Source organism: Oryzias melastigma, linkage group LG8 (genome assembly GCF_002922805.2).
Source record: "Oryzias melastigma strain HK-1 linkage group LG8, ASM292280v2, whole genome shotgun sequence".
Lineage (NCBI taxonomy): Eukaryota > Metazoa > Chordata > Actinopteri > Beloniformes > Adrianichthyidae > Oryzias > Oryzias melastigma.
This window is the reverse complement of record NC_050519.1, coordinates 14,918,288-14,934,911: the sequence shown is the minus strand read 5'-3', so window position 1 is coordinate 14,934,911 and position 16,624 is coordinate 14,918,288. Positions and strand designations below refer to the sequence as shown.

Here is a 16,624-nt window from a genome sequence, read left to right as displayed (position 1 = left end):
GGTGCACTCTGGGTGCACTCGTTTTACTGAACCCCAGGTTAAAAATTAAAAATATATATTTTTCTTTTTTTTTTTAAATAAAAGATTGGGTTACAACTTTTTAAATGCACAATTTTCTGTTGCGTCCACTATTTTCAAAATATATTTTTTTCTATTTTGAGTGGGACCGTTTAATTAGCCAAAAAATGTCGTAAAATATTAAAGCTATTCCAGATATAAGATCCTGTCATTCATATACACAGTGCTTGTAATTATGCAATATTTATCAATTATTTTGGGGGCGTATGTGGATAACAAACACTGTGAAGCGCTTAACTTTGCATTTTCCCCTGCTATTTTTGTAAATCCATACAATAGGCTCTGTTCACGGGATACGCCCGTGCAGCATTTGAACACATCATCAACATTGTTCCTTCTGATTGGATCTCCAGGTTGTCAGTCATTTTTGGGCGAAGCCGAATGAACAAACGATCCCCTCCACAATACAAAATTCTTTTAAATATTAAGTTTTTCGTGAACAAAGTCATCATGAGAAACACAAACAGGTTTTGACGCTTCCAAAGATTTATTGGAAAAATCTTCCGGGCAAGACAGGAAGAAAATATCAATTGGTCCGTTCTGGTCCCGCTTTCATCACCAATTCGTGTAGTTTCCTGTCAGTCAAACGTTAAGTCCCGCCTTTTAATCATTTGGACCAATCATTCCCTTTGTTTTTGAGTAGTAGTGGGCGTGTCTTAACTCGTGGACGATCGATCTGCAGGAACTGTCATCGGGTAGTGAGTAGAAGGCTGCTGTTCTTTAGCAATGCTAGCCGCTTTCTCGACTGGAAATAAGAGACTTCAGCTTCAGGTAAATCTTTCTTATTCACGGGGCGTGTGAATAACACATACCGTTTTGACATATGTAGTAAATAATAGTTATGTCTTTTAAACATTTTGCCACGCGGAGCTTTTTATTTGGGTCGGCGCGTTAATGTTAGCTAACTGACAAGACAACAGTCTTGCTAGGTACTACGTTGGGTGTAAAGAGGCAGCTTTTTTTTCGTGAAAATAATCATAAAAGTAGAAATATAAAATGTGTGAATCAACAAATTTAAGACTTTTCTTATTAAATATATATTTTTAAAGACGATAATTATGTCACTAGCCCGGGAGTGTGTGCGACCAGAGCCAGGATGATGCTTCAGAACTTACAAAAACTTGGATGTAAACATTTAAAGTTAAGAAGTAAATACGTTTGTGTTAATTATACTTTGGTATTTTTAAAAAGGGGTTTTGTGAGTCTCTTAAATAAAGTTTTTAACTATTATTAATGGGTCGACACGTGTTTCAGTTTACATTTAAAGTTCAAGATTATTAGTTTGGGGCTTTTCAAGGCTATAACGGGTGTTTTCTTTAGTATTTTGACTTCTTTAATGTTAACCACATCATGATGACGCAGTTTAGGTTTTAGTTGAGTGTTTTGTATTACTTAAAAAGTGTCTTATTTCTTGGCATTTTTGGTTTATTAATGATTATTTGTACATGTTGTTAAAGTTTGTTATTCCTATTCTTAGTGCCTTTACTTTGAAATGTCCTGCTCCTGGACAGTAACTTATATACTGTTTACTGTGGAAAATATCTCACAATAAAATTCGTGGTGGTAATAGTTAATATAGCTGTAATTCAAAGCTAATTTCAATCCAGTTCTAAATGTCTCTTTTACACACTGGTTCAACAAATTTATTAGTAGTTAAGTTTTGAGGAGAAATGAAAGTTTTTTTTTTCCAGAAATATTTTAGCTTGAAATGGATTGGGAAAAAAATTATTAAGATGAGATAATTTCTGTTGGTAATGTTGGTGACGTGGAGTCGGGTTTATTAAAACTATTGAAAGTTAACAAATCAAAGGAGCGCAACTGACACCTCCTTCATTCGAGTATTAAACGATTATTCTGAGCCCTAAATATGTTATTTCCGCCTTTTGTTTCGCGTTTTAGTCAGTGATTTTGTTGTTATAAAGACGCATTGAGTAAGATTGTAATTGATAGAAAACGGTTGAACTGCGCAGAGTTCAGCTCAGTCGAGGCAGCAGCGAGGAGAGAGGACAGCCAGCGGAGCGGGCTCGCTTTCGGCTTTATTATGCTCCATTTGATCGCTTATCACCCACCGAACTGACAGGACTCATGGTGAAGAGAAAGAAGACGTCACCTACTGCCGAAAAGCGTGAAAATTGGTAAAATGACATGGGAAAGAAACACTTTATTTAGAGGTCGAATGCAGCGATGGGCTCTCGTTGTCGTTTCTGCAGGGCGCTAAACTGAAAAGCGCTCGCATTTGAATTTAGTTGAAATTACTGGCCGCTATTGCCAAGAGACACTTTATAAAACCTCTTCTCCAGCTTCTCGGCATGACTTGTAGTTGATTTTAATTGATTCAATGGGGATAAATGTATATATTTGGTGTTGTTTTGACGGGACTGAAGAGGGGATTTGAAACAAACAGCGGCGGCCATGTTGAGAGACAGTGAACGTCGTCTTTAGAAGTTCATTTTCCACACTGCCTGCCTCCTAATGGGACAATTATCTGCGAATGTGTTTTGGCAGCATGACACCGGGATCCAGGGAGGGGATCGGTATCGATGGGAAGAGGAATCCGTCCAGAAAGCCCGACGGTTGCGACGAGGAGGAGAGCGGAGAGCAGGCGAGCGAGGAGCGGAGTACAAAGGGAGACGACCGAGTGGAAATTCTTAATCCATCAGCCACGGGTCTCGGCTCCGGTTCAGCCCACGTCCTCCCTGCCTCCCCACCGAACCGGACCGGGTTAGGCTCGAACCAGCAGCCGCCGACCCCGTCCGAACCCGCCCCTCCGTGTCACGACCAGCATCATTTTCTACGATCCAGCGTTAGACCTCCGAGCAAACGGATACGGAAGGATTCAATCAGCGCGACGATCAATGGACATGGCGGGGCAAAATCGAAAGGTACTTTGGGGTGATCCGGGGGTTCGAATCCCTCCATCACCCACTTATACATGTACACACATCTTTGCGATTCAGCTGAGACTCATGATGTTTGTTTTGTTGTTGTTGTCCAGTCCCTCCAGACCTCACAGGGAGGCAACACTTCTGGCATTTACAACTAAAGTTTTGCAACACCTCCTCTGTTTCCTGCACAAAACTGAAAAGGGGGAGAAGCCAGAACGTGCTTTAAAAAATGGAAGCTATTCATTTTATTTTCTCTAACATTTCAGAAAAAAAACTGCAGCTTTTTGCAATTGCATCCTGGGAAAAAAGACCATAAAATCTATGTATTTCTTTCTGTTTTCATGAACTAATAACTGATTATTTTTAAATCAAAGTGCAGTTATTGGACAATTTTAGATACTTTTATCTGTGATTTTTAGCCAAATTCAAAAGCTTGACAGTCTGGCAGAAGTCCATTAGAAATTTGCCTCTGAGCTGTAAACAAGTCCACCCCCATTTCCCGTCACCCATCTGTTCACACTCTCTCCCACTAGCTTACAGCCTCTCACACGCCCAGCCTAACATTACAGGTGCAACAAAATTGGCGAGCAATTTTGGAGCTATCCAGCTGTACAGTTTTGAGCCAGACACCAGCAGGAAAACAAAGGTGTACTTGGATCTAGTCGGAGCGGGGAAATTGTGGGCTGCCTGTTGTAGTTTCTATATCACAACTACAAGCTTTTTCCAACTGCTTTTTCTTTTTGTGATTCGCAGCAATTTGAATAAAGAAAAACTCAAAAATGCAATTTTAGGCTTATTTTTTTTAAATATATGTATCATTATTAACAGAAAAAATCTATAAGAACACATCGAAACACAAAATTCATCAGTGGGTTTTTAATATAAATATTTGCTACCATTGAAGTTTTATCAGGTTTGAAGGAAAAGTAGAGCTGCTTCATGTAATTCTCAGAATTTGTTGCCTCTCCTTTATTCCAACTTAAACTCAAATTGCATCCTAATGACACCCCACCCTCTTTTGGGGTTTGATTTTATCTCCCAAGACATAAAGACATCAGATTTGATTGTGACACAAAAAGCAAAAGTTTCAGTGCGTTCTTGCAGCCAGGTTACATTTTTTTCCCCCGCCTCATTTGCGTCTCTGTAAATGAATGATTTGTTCATTTGGCAAATGCTCCCAGTTTGTGGATACAACATCATGCAAACCTTTTTTAAAAGACTGCTGGCAAACGGGAAAGTGAGTGCTTCGGGAAATATATATTTAGACTGCCCACTCTTTGACAGCTTGACCAAGAAAGCCCTACTTGTTTTAATATGATGCTATTTCGGTGCGTACCTATTTTTGTAGAGTTGCATCTAGGCTGATGCCCGTGTGCCTGAGCACACTTAGGGAGGGGAAAAAACGCTCCTTTATGTCCTAAAAGGCTGTTTATGTAACGCTGCACAGGCTTTAGTTTGTGTTGATGCATTTAATGCTTTACGTTTTTTTCTGTGCAACACGGGAGCAGAGAATGGCTCTTCTTCCCATGGCGGTGTCGGACAGTCGGGGCCTGTGGCTGGCTCCACAGGAGGAGTGTCCAAGGCATCCAAGGGTCAGGGGTCCACTGATAAAGACGAGCAGGCTGGTAACCAGAAGAGAGCCCGTCGACAGTGGGAATCGTGGAGCGCAGAGGACAAAAATAGCTTCTTCGAGGGGCTCTACGAGGTAAAAATCCATCTGATGTGCAAACAAATGAAAAAAAGTTCCCCTGTTGTGATCTCTGCATCCTCTCCATCACTCTGCTGCTCAGCATGGAAAAGATTTCGAGGCGATCCAGAATAACATCGCAATGAAGTACAAAAAAAGAGGCAAGCCTGCCAACATGGTGAAGAACAAAGAGCAGGTCCGCCACTTCTACTACCGCACCTGGCACAAAATCTCCAAACACATCGACTTTGCCAACGGTAAAACATCTATTCACTATGTCTGTAAAAACAGTTGCGACTCAGAGCACCAATATTGTGATTGCTATAAATATCCACTTGTTTCACACACTTTTCTATTTCTAAACATATGTCACAGACTTTTTTTGCTGATAAGCTTGAACCCATTTCCCTGCTTCAAGCTGTCTGTGTTTTGCACATGTTATCTTCACGTAGCACGCTCCTGGTTTGAGTTCTGACTCACACCACTTTTCTCCTGCTCCCTCCCCAGTATACAACCGCGTCCTGAAGAAATCCTCACAAGAACTGTACGGCCTAATCTGCTATGCCGAGCTCCGCAAAAAAGTCGGTGGATGTAAGTGAAAGGCTGCAGCGACATGTTTGTTGTCATTTAAGCGTTGTAAGCATCTTTTTTTTGTGTGTTTTTGACAGTGATGGATGATAAGAATGTGGCGAAGCTGAATGAACTCATCCAGCAGGGGTAAGTTTAGAGATTAAAATCAGATTTTTAATTTGGATTTGAAGTTAGAATTTGCAACAACAAAAAAATGATCCCTGTGATTTAAATTAAATCAAGTTGATTAAGCAGATATAACATATTTTTCCATTTTTCTAAATGATTTCACACTTAAAAGTTATTTTATTTTATTTTATTTTTTTTCTTTTGAAGTTTTGGGTATAATTGTGGCAATACATATTTGACCTTTTATTTGTTCTGTCAATAAGTAGTTTAATGTTAATTCGTTTGCTACTTCCTTTTTTTATCAAAGTGTTTAAAATATTATTAAATATATTATTAAATGTATTTTAGAAACATACATTTTCTGAAGAAATCAGAGTGCTACAAACTTTAAAATCTTTTTTTTTCCCATGAAGTCAACAATATTCCCCACATCTTCTAATATAATGAATTAAACCATTTGAACCTTCTTCCTCATTTGGATCTACAGGAAACTGGTCGTCCTAAAGCAGGAGCTTCTGATTGTTCCTGATGCGTTCTGTTCATTTAGTTGTTTAGACAAAAACCTACACAGACAGAAGTGTAGCTGCATTGTCTTCTAGTTACTGCACTTTTTGATCCATATTTTGTCTCGTGCAAACTTGGATCCTCTCCAATATTCATGGTTTCCTTCTAACATAAGCTACATATTTTCCTGTCATTTTTTTCTTTTCAGCTGATCAACCCAAACCACTTCCAAATGTTATCAATGAATAGACCTCCATTCTAAGAACTGCATCACTGCGACGTCACTGCATCGTCGTCTTTTTTTAACATTGCTCTCTTGTTATCATTTTCAATGCTATTTCCTGTTTGTTACCAGGGCAACAACAGTGCGCTCCAAAGGGAGGAACCTGCGGATAAAAGCACCCATGTGCCGAGCCCTGAAGAAACTTTGCGATCCGGACGGTGAGCATGTTGGCGTCAAGGATGCCGTCTCAAAACTTAAGTGGGAAAAAAACAAAAACACATGAACGGTGACACACAACATCTGTGGGTTAGTGACTTTTCGGCTGCAAATCTGAAAGCAGATTGAGTAAGGTGATGGAGGGTCATTTTCTCTCATTGGTCACTCTTAAGGGCCAAAGAAGAAACGAAGCGAATGAAAAAAATCTTCTCAAATGTGACACTGGAAACCTCTTTCTTACAATGCATACTCTGTTGTAGAGCTGGTACACTTCTATGTCAGCAGATTGGGAGCAAGGGAAAGTTGTATTGCACACACTTTTGATTCTTAAAGCTAAAAACCTAAATTCCCTGCTTCTTAAAAACATGAGATCCTGTCTCTGATTTGGGAGTCTCACCTTAACTTCTTGGGCTTCCATCTGGCTGCAGGAGTGAGTGATGAGGAGGACCAGAAGCCAGTGCGTCTACCCCTGAAGGTGGCGGTGGAGCTCCAGCCTCGCAGTAATTACTCCTGGGCCCGAGTTCAGACTCTCGCCCACAATCCCCGCCTCAGGTCAGACATACATTAACAGCATTGTTTCTAATATGTATTGCTTTTTATTATTTATATGTTTCCCCTTTTATAATAGTGGATACATTTAAAAGCATAGCTTAATTTAAAGATTTAACTTTTTAATCATGGGAGATGAAATTAAAGTGTGAAGCTAAACAAACTTTTAAATGTTTTGAAGTAACTACTATTTTTTAAGGAAATTAAGGTTTAGTTTCAATAGCTTTTGAGAGTTTTTTTATATAAAAAGTAAAAAAAAAAACACATTTTTAGTTTCATTAAAATAGTTTAAATAAGAGCTCAATTATATTTTTTGCTCTATATACATATATTTTCCCCCAAGCAAAAGTATTTGCACAATTTGCACTAAGTTGCATTTTTCTGAGTGTCATGGGTCCTTGAATAAAGTCTCATATGTGCCAGGAATGGATGGGCCTAAGGCCAAATCTCCAGTATTATTTTTTTTTCCAGGAATTTTTTTGTTCTCAAATTCCAAAATTTTCAGTCATTTTTGAGCATATTTTTGGGATCTTCCTATGTTTTTATTTTCCATTTTGTTACATATACAAAAGTGAAAATAAAATAAAACTACTCTAATTTATCATGCGTTGTCATATTTTGATCTATTTTTTATGTCAGATACTTTTTATGGGGTATATTATATCAGGTAAAAAATAACTGTCAAAAGTGATTGGGTAACTTTTTATAGTGAAAGTGTTCTAGGGTTAATAGCAATATCATTTTTTTTAACTCAAATACATAAACTGTTTCTAAGTAAAGCTTTTGTTGTTGTTTTAACCCAGGATGGTGGTGGAACTTCACAGGAAAGTCTCCAGCCTCATCGAGTACCTGAAACAGAAGTGGGCTTACCAAGACCAGAGAATTGTATCCTCGAAAATATATATTTTTTGGCATTTTTTTACCTAAACTTTTGGCATATTTTATTAAAAGTGCATCCGTTTTTGTCCTTAAAACCAACGCTTCAGCTCAACAGTCTGAAGGAGAGAGAAGCTCTGGAGGGCAGCCAGTCCAGCGCGGTCTCCCCCAACAAGGGTCCGCAGGAGGAGCTCTGTCTTTTCCCGTCCGAGAACAGCACCTTGACTACGCTTCCTGGTGTGGCCCGGGTGGTTCACTCCAAAGCCTCTTGTACTGTGCATTGGCTGGAGACCGGCAAGAACCGACCCAACGCTAAGGAACTGCCGGCGGCTCAGATTTTAGGCATTCACACAGCAGCGCCAAGAGGGAGCAGCAAATCTGGAAGAGGGAGCACAAACGCTGGTGGTCCCTCCACGGCTGATAGTCGTCGGACTGAAGCCCCTAACACTGATCAGTCACCGGACAGTACTGGAAAAGTGGACGAGAAGAAACTTCAGCAGATGGGGGTTTTTCCAGAAGAGGGAACAGGATCACCTGAGACCACAGAGCTCAATGGGGGCTTATCGGCGAACAAAAGCACAGAGGGGTCGTGTGGCGTTGCAGAAATCTCCAACGATCCATGCAAAGAGGAGCCAAACGCCACCACCTCCTCTCCAGAAGCTGCACAGACCCTCCCAGCCAAACCTGCTGCGGGCGGCTCAGAGGAGGCTGCGTCCCAGAGCTCCGCTCCACCAACAAAGGAGCGGACCGTCGAGCAGATCAGAGAGGAGGGCTGGAGCGCCCGCGACACGGACGTCACCCTGGCCGAGCTCTACCTGATGTTCGGGAAACCGGGGAAGCTGCAGCTGGAGTACGAGTGGCAGCATGTGGTCGCTCCCTCCAGCAACCAAGAAGACGCACAGTCCTCGGTACCGCCCAGACCCAACAGAACAAACCGGGTTTTACGCTGCCTGCTGAAGCTGGTTCAAACCGAGGTCAATCCTAAACCTGTGGTAGGAAAACACTCGTTTTGTCTTACAAACAAACCCTGTTTTTATGCATTATTAATTTGTTCACTTTGAGGTTTTTAAATTTATAAAGCATCAAAACGTTACATTTAAACTACTGCTACACTAAATGTGTAATAAAGACCTGCAGAAGCCCAAACATAATCTTAGCCTGCACATTAAATGTGTTTTTATGTATCATTATGTTAAGATTTACTAACTTATGCATTTTTTTAATCATCTTCCAGAGTGGATTTATACTTCTGGGTTATAATTATTGAAGGGCTAACAATGTTTTACTTGTCATAAATCCATAAAATTAAAAAAAGAAGTCTTTATGCTCTAGCTTTCATTGCTGATCTCACATTCTTGCATTTTTATCCCATTTATTAATAGCACTGATGGATTTATGAGCGGTGTGCTCTACTTATGTTGCTTTATAGGCTCCTGAAGTTTGCTCCACAGCCACATCGCCCCTTAAGAGCCATCAGGAAGAGCAAAACCAATCAATTACTCCCCCAGGAAAAGGCCCCATCGCAGGCGTCCGCAGCCCCAACTGCAGCCGACAGCAGAACTCCGTCCGAGTGGCCAAGATACACTCCCCAAACACTGGTGCCTCAGGTATTTTCAACCATCTTTTGCACTCTCTGGAGTTGCTTAGTCATTCATCATGACTCATTTGTTTTTTTTCCCAAACTCAAAACTGAATTTTAGTGATTAAAATAGAATATGTGTCTCCTCAGGTGGCCGTAACCTTCCTCGCTCCCTGCTTGGGGCGCCAAATGCAGGCAGCGATGCAGAAGGCGGCGTGTTTGCAGTACCCACCACACTACCTCCCAACAGCTCCCGCTACAACCGAATGTTCTCCCCCAACAAGGAAGCCCAGCTTGCCTTCAGACAGCAGCTGGATTCCATAAGTGTAAGTCTCCGTGGAGACTCGAAGCCGAGTGGTTTGTTAAAAAAAGGTTAACCTGGAACTTCTTCCTGCAGATGCAGTCAGACCTTTTCCTTTATCGGCAGAGGAAACCCAGGAACAGACAACTCCGGAAACCCCTTGTAGTTCAGGTGAGAAGCAGAGTGAATGCCATCAAAGTTTGGGTGCAAAGCTTTATTGAATGAAGCATTTTCTTTGCAGAGAACGCTGCTGCCCAGGACGACAGGAGACACCCCTCAACACGTCTGCTCCTTCTCCATCCTTTCAAACTCCTCCGCAACAGGTACTGCTGCAAAATCTTTCAGTGAAATAGGTTTTCAGACTGAAATCAGAACGTTAAATACAGCATTATTTTTAGTTTCTATAGACCCACTCTGATGAAAATGGTATTTTTATCATCTTTTTGTGGCTTATTTTAAGAAAATTAAGCTTCAGTATTTTGTCATTCAGATTGTTGTGAATCAGGAGCAGATCCTTCCTGATGCATCCCCTTGCAGACAGCCAGATCCATGTACATTTTTGTCAACTGGCTCAAAACTGCACAGCTGAATAGCTCCAATATTGCTCGCCATTTTTGTTGCACCTGTATTGTTAGATTGGGGTTGTGAGGGGCTGAAAGCTAGCGGGAGAGGACGTAGACAGATGGGTGTCAGGAAGTAGGGTCGGGGTTGCTCTACAAAAACAGTTAAGAGTTTCTCCAAGGTGAATTTCTAATGAACTTCTGCAGAAACTGATTTTTTGACTAAAAACAGCATAATCATAATTTTAAAACCACTGGGAACACTTTTAAGATAGATCTAAAGATGATCAGAATGGACGGACTTAAGGATTGTTCCTCAAATAAAATTGCAAAATTCTTGTTAAAAGTTTACTATATTTTGTTTCTAAATATGATTTTTCATGTTTCCAAGCAAATTTTCTATCTCATTTTCCCTCCCTGTTTCCTCTCTTTAGGGACGGGTTCTTTTCGACCAATCAATACTCGCTTGGCTCCTTCCACTCGCCCCCCCGTGACGAAAACCTCACCCGCGTCATCTAGTTCTGCAGCATCCAGCGAGCTCTCCAGTATGGACTGTTTTTTTTTCCTTGTCCACCAATACTTTTCAGTCACCAATAATGTAATTATTGTACAGATACGACAAATCTTTTGTGTGATTGCTCGTTCAGGTGCCATCGACCTGGCAGCTAAGTCTGCAGGCATCATCCCCGGCAGTCCCTGTCCAGAACTGGATTCTTCCACTGTTGATGGTGCTTTGCTCACAACACCACCCATTGCTGAAGCTGAACCAGACACCCACCTCCTTCAGCCAAGTGTTTCAGAGGTCAGGACTGCAGACACACATGAAGCATTTTTTCTGTAAAGGGACACATGAGTGATACATATTAACAAAATCATGAATGAAGCGTGTATGGTGAGATTTTGAGCAAAAAAACTTGAGATCATTGAGATTCTTCTGGCATGATGATGATTCTAAACACATCACCCGGGCAATGGAGGCATGGCTACGTAAAAAGTATTTCAAGGTTCTGGAGAGATCAAGTCAGTCTCTGGACCTCAATCCAATAGAGAATCTATAGAGGGAGTAGAAAGTTGGCCAGCAATAGCTTCAAAACATCACAGCTCTTGAGAAGATCTGCATGGAGGAATGGACCAAAACGGCAGCCAGTGTGTGAAAACCTTCAGGAATCCTTTGACCTCTGGCACTGACAACCAAGGTTACATTACATAGTATTGAGATGAGCTTTTATTGTTGACCAAATACTATTTTCTGCACCATTAAACAAATACATTTTTAGAAGTCATACAATAGGATTTTTTTCTACATATTTTTTTATATTATGTCTCTTGCAGTTGAAGTGTATTTATGATGAACATTACAGAGCTCCATCGTCTTTTGCCTGTCATCTTGTGCTGGCTTTTGTTCTGTTTTTGTTTCACATTGAGTTTGCCGCTGATAAGAATGTTGTTTCTCCAGAATGGTCAACCTCCTCCATCTCCTGGAGTAAGCGGAGGCAGAGACTCGCTTCTGTCTCCGCCCAGCGTTGCCTCGCTTCTCGACATCTCTCTGCCCGGACCTCCAGAAGAAGCTCTCGCGCCAGGAGAACCTCAGACACAAATCAGTGACTCCATCATCGAGCTTGCCATCAACTCCACACACTATGGTGAGCAGGTTCCTCCTTTTCATTGTGTTTATTGAACCTTCCCAGTTCAAAGTGAATATATCAGCTGTGTTTTTTCTGACAGAAATGCATCGAAAAATCTCTGTAATTGAAAGCAAAATGTAATCAAGTTTTAATTTCGTTGTTAGTTTTTGCTAAATTCCTTAAAAATCTATCCTAGGACACAAATTTCAATCAGTTTGATTAATTTCTTTGTGTTGGATTGTTAAATAAAAAAGTGACAAATCAGATGGGAAAATTAGCTGTTTGGCTTCTTTAAGAAAAAGTTTGATGTGCAACAAACCAAACATCTACCTGAAGTTGTGTGTAAAGTGACATTTGGGATTTTTTCTGCAGGAGAGGAGGCTGCGCTCTCTCCAGCCAAGCTGGGTAACGGTGACCACTCCAAACTGTTATCCTCCTCTCCCTCCGTCAGCCCATCCAGAGGCTGGATTCCCTCGCCAAGCCACGACCCCCAGTGGTACCCAAGTGACTCTAGTGACTCCACATTGGGTTGTCTTCTTTGTAAGTTCCTTTGTTCTGATTTTATTTTTATAACAACAATTTTTTTCCAGGGATTTGATGAATCCCCTCCTTTATATAGCTGTAAAATCAGCCAGTAAACTCACCACGCTCAAACAAAAATCTATTCGTCTTTCATGATACTTCCACTCCTCTGTACATGTGCTGCTGTCTTTCTGCATCTCCAATAGGGCTTCCACAAATGATTATTTTAATAGTCGACTAATCACTGATTATTTTTTTCGGTTAGTCGACTAATCGGGTCATGAGCAAACTGGATGTAAAGCACAAATCTTAACCATCATTGGCTTTAAACCAACTACAAAATAGATATGTAGCATTACCTGCGATAATGCTAGTGTGAATTCTGTAAGCTGAATTTGGCCACTGAAGATGCTGAAATTGATAGCTGAAATCGCTGAAGCTGATAGCTAGCTAAAATATTAGTTAATTGCCAAATTAGCCTTAAAAAAAGAAAAACAGCTAGCATGTAGCTTTAAAAAATAGCTAAACTTCAACATACACCTAAAAATTTTGAAAAAAAGCCTAAATTAGCTAAAACAGCTTGTGTGTAAATATTAGCCTAACTCCAAAACAGCCTAAAAATCTAAAAAAAAAAAAAAAAAGCTACATTAGCTACATTGTCCTACATTAGCAGAAACAGCTAGCATGTAGCTGAAATATTAGCTAAACTCCAAAATAGTTTAAAAAACCTTAATAAATGCCAAAATAGCCCAGAAAAGCAAGCAGAATGCCATTATACATCAACTTTACAACACTCCTACTCCATATAATATAAAATAACGACAAATCAACGAATAAATTAATTGTTGACTATTTTAATAGTCGATTAGTCGACTAATTGTGGCAGCCCTAATCTCCAACAGCCTGCACATTTATATGAATATAAATCAATATATAAAAAGGTTTAGTCTTATGAACTGATCCGTTTTTCATTACATACACATCCTTATAAAAAACTTAACAACCAATGAAGCACACCTTTGAAGAACACACATTATAAGATTTATTTTTAAAATACGCAATCTTAAAACTTTATGCAGCAGCTGGACACTAATTTACACATCCTTGTTCGTGTTTTAGTGTTAATGTGTCATCATACTGACTCAGCTTTGACACAATAGTGACCTGAGGTTCTCTATGTAGGGCCATCCTTGTTCAGCCTTATATTTTTTTTTTTTTCAACCCTCATAGCTAGCATGGTGTCTCCTGATAAAAGTAAGAGGACCACCCTGGCCCCCTCTGGCCCCTCCAGCGGCACAGCTCTGCTTGGTCCCAGCCTCCTAGACTGCAACTCCCATGACTCCTTTCAATCCCGTGGCCTTCCGGATGTGGCAGAGGTTAGTCGGTTCTCCTACATTCTTCTTTTATTTATTTTTTTGGTAAATAAATGTTGGAAAACATGAGATTCTAACGAGATAAGTTAAAACCAATAAAGAATTTGTGAAAAAAATATTAAAAATCTATTAAAAGCAGCTGGATTGACATGAAGTTAATGAAGTCATGGTGTTTGCACCAGCTCAGTAGGGCTGCCACGACTACTCGACTAATCGACTATCAAAACAGTCAACAAATAATTTGCTTTAATTATAATTTACTTTTTTTTAACTTCAACTTTATCTGGGGAAAATATAGTTTATTGCATTAAAATATAGCCATTTATATTTCTTTTTGGATTTGAATAAGTGTGAAAACATTTCCATGGATCAAACAAAAGAAGCTGTTTGTGTCTCTTCCACTGCAGATGGACTCTCAGCTTGCCTGCATGATGAGCGAGAGCAGCGTGGACTACATCGCTCGCTTCAATGACTTGGCTCAGGAGCTGGCAGTGACTGAGCCCTCCATCCCACCTCCGTGAGGAGGAGAACTGGCTCCATCGAGCCATCTGGAGGAGAGTGGGGTCTCCTCTTTGGCGTTAGACGACCGTGAAGAAACCTCCCGAAAGCCATCGCCACCCTGTTTGTAAAAGTGCAATAATTACAGTGAACCCTGACCGTTTGTTTGAAGCAAGTTAGAGTCACTGAACTGTTCTTCAAGGTAAAACATGCCCTTTAAAAACACTTTAGAGAATAAATATATATGCGTTTACAAAACACAACCTCATGTACAGGAAAAGACTACGCCATAATTGAACAAATCTCTCCTCCAGTTTGTCGCGTCTCGTCCGGCTCTCCGTTGTTGTGTCCGTGTGACCACATCCAGCCAAGCGTTCAAGTCCAATCTTGACCCGGTGGCCTCATCAAACCTCCTGCAATGAATGTGAGGAGGCTACAGAAGTGGTGTCGGTCCGTTGTCCCCCCCACCTTTCTATTTTCCTGTGCTCTTCATCTCATGAATTCAGGTCGAACTGGTTTTTGTTTTAAACAGGCACTTTTGGATGTTGGTTGCGTTCCATTCAGCCTCGTATGCAAAGGCAGCTTGTATTTATCACTAATTAGATTTTTCTGCAGTTTGAATCTTTATTATTTTGGTGCTTAAAAAAATTCCAGGTTTATTTTTTTTTGTTCTATTAGCTGTAGAAACAGAATATTTATTTTTAAAAAGAAACTTTTCATCCACATTTCAGTTTCTGACGTCATCAAACTTTTACTTCCTTGTGTAGCATCGTCACAAAAGTTGCAATTTGTGTTTAAATTACAGTAAAACATGCTGATTAAAAAAAAAAGTTATAATTTTTAAATCTTTTTAAGGACCTTTTATATATAATTGAACAAAATTTGAATTAAAAGCAGTAGTTTAACACTCAGTTTAATCTTCACCAAAAGTAAGAAGAATGTATTTAAATCAAACACTAAAGCCATAAATAATTAATGTTCAGCTTAAATTGAGTCTTAAACTTTTGAAATCATTTACGTTCAGAACAACTTTGAACACTAAAATCAGCATGATTGGCTTCTAAACATGTAAATTCTTGGTTTACATGATGTCACTCTTGTTATTGAGACTGAAGGTAAATTCATCCATAAAGGTATTTAATCGTAATACTGTGAAGTCCAGACTTGGTGCATTCAAATGTTGAATTAGCAGAATCAATGTGATATTTGTTCCATGGGATCGTGATCTGTACGAGTGCTTGGCATCATTCCAAACATTTTTGAACAAATCGCTTTCCTTCAGGACCTTTTTTGAGGCTTTTTAATGAACAATCTAGAGATGATTTATTCATTTGTGTACAGAAAAAACATCTGGAAAAGCTTCATAATGTCACTCTAGTGTCTAAACTAGGATTCAAAATAGCAGGTTTGGTTGAAATCTGTCAAATTTGTGTTTTTCTTTTGCACAAATGGCAATTCCAATATTAACTGCGCTTGTGTAACATAATGTACATTGTTATTTGGACTATTTATTGTTAACATTTCGGATAAAGTGCTTTCTGTTTAACTTAATATTAAGGTGACATTTAAAAAGGAAAACCAATTTGAAGTTTTCAGTTTGTAAAAGGTGTTTTTATTCTGTGTATAAAGATAGATTTAAACCCGTTTGTCTTGTTTGCTTCTTATTTACTTGTAAAGATGGATTTATTTTTATTGTTTTAAATAAGATAAAGTGCTAAAATAAGATAAATGCTGCTTAACCCTTAGTAGTCTAGAGCAGTTTTGACTATTTGCTCTATTAATTAATTGACCTCACATTGTTATTGGTGGCAACAACTTATTTGGTACAACCCCTGCCTTTTTTTTTAAATAAACATTTATTTTTCATTATATTAACTATTCCACAACATACCTGAAACATTCCAAAAAACTCAATTCCAACTAATGAATGTAGTCATTTTTTTACCTCAATAGTTGAGATTGAACATTTTTATGGTTTAAAACAAAGAGATGAACTAAAAATTTATAAATACAAAAATAAAGCAAAGATTAGGTCAAAACTATGAATATTTTTGAAATTGAACAAACTCAGCTCTTAAAAGTTAAAAATATTGAATTTAAAATAATTCTCCATAAGTGTCTGAAAAATTGTCAATAAATAAAACTCATAGTAATTACAGTATAAAAGGTGATACACTAAATAGATGTAAGGGACTCACCAAGATTGCCTTTTTTTACTTTATACTGTATATATATTTTTTACTATTATTTATTGTTTTCAGTGTGTTTGTCATTTAAAAAGAGCTATTTGCATAAGTTTACATTTGGACTGAATTGAAAGAAGGGCTTGGACTCAATAAGTTGTCAAACTTCTTTTAAAACCCTTTCTGAACTTTACATAGGGTCATATTTTGCTATACTTCTGTTCATGATGTTTTTATTTTAATTTTATCAGTTTTAAATGAAGAAA

The 16,624-nt window shown here is 39.1% G+C and overlaps 1 protein-coding gene across 4 annotated transcripts; it reads left to right on the top strand.

Moving 5' to 3' along the window:
- The first annotated feature begins 715 nt into the window (after nucleotides 1-715).
- Nucleotides 716-15,821, top strand: cramp1 (cramped chromatin regulator homolog 1). Of its 4 annotated transcripts, XR_002919275.2 has the most exons (21): nucleotides 2,027-2,213; nucleotides 2,584-2,960; nucleotides 4,466-4,668; nucleotides 4,754-4,907; nucleotides 5,158-5,241; nucleotides 5,319-5,367; nucleotides 6,209-6,294; nucleotides 6,721-6,844; nucleotides 7,645-7,726; nucleotides 7,828-8,709; nucleotides 9,147-9,324; nucleotides 9,447-9,622; nucleotides 9,694-9,768; nucleotides 9,839-9,920; nucleotides 10,592-10,702; nucleotides 10,805-10,959; nucleotides 11,614-11,800; nucleotides 12,155-12,322; nucleotides 13,535-13,680; nucleotides 14,085-14,377; nucleotides 14,490-15,821. XR_002919275.2 is itself a non-coding variant. In XM_024272319.2 (20 exons), the coding sequence occupies exons 2-20, from the start codon at nucleotides 2,585-2,587 to the stop codon at nucleotides 14,196-14,198; spliced, it is 3,432 nt and encodes a 1,143-aa protein (XP_024128087.1). In that variant the 5' UTR covers nucleotides 716-849; nucleotide 2,584; the 3' UTR covers nucleotides 14,199-15,820. The 4 variants fall into 4 exon arrangements, 3 of the variants coding, with proteins under 3 accessions (XP_024128087.1, XP_024128086.1, XP_024128084.1); XM_024272319.2 differs by lacking the exon at nucleotides 2,027-2,213 and adding an exon at nucleotides 716-849 and having other exon boundaries at nucleotides 14,085-15,820; XM_024272318.2 differs by having other exon boundaries at nucleotides 4,472-4,668; nucleotides 14,085-15,820.
- The last annotated feature ends 803 nt before the right edge of the window (nucleotides 15,822-16,624 follow it).

Bases quoted from the DNA above. Each gene is read 5' to 3' on its own strand.
- cramp1 (XM_024272316.2), top strand. From the start codon at position 2,164: ATGGTGAAGAGAAAGAAGACGTCACCTACTGCCGAAAAGCGTGAAAAT. The intron at 5,368-6,208 runs GTAAGTTTAGAG...GTTTGTTACCAG, and splicing joins AATGAACTCATCCAGCAGGG to GGCAACAACAGTGCGCTCCA. The intron at 9,325-9,446 runs GTATTTTCAACC...GTGTCTCCTCAG, and splicing joins CCCAAACACTGGTGCCTCAG to GTGGCCGTAACCTTCCTCGC.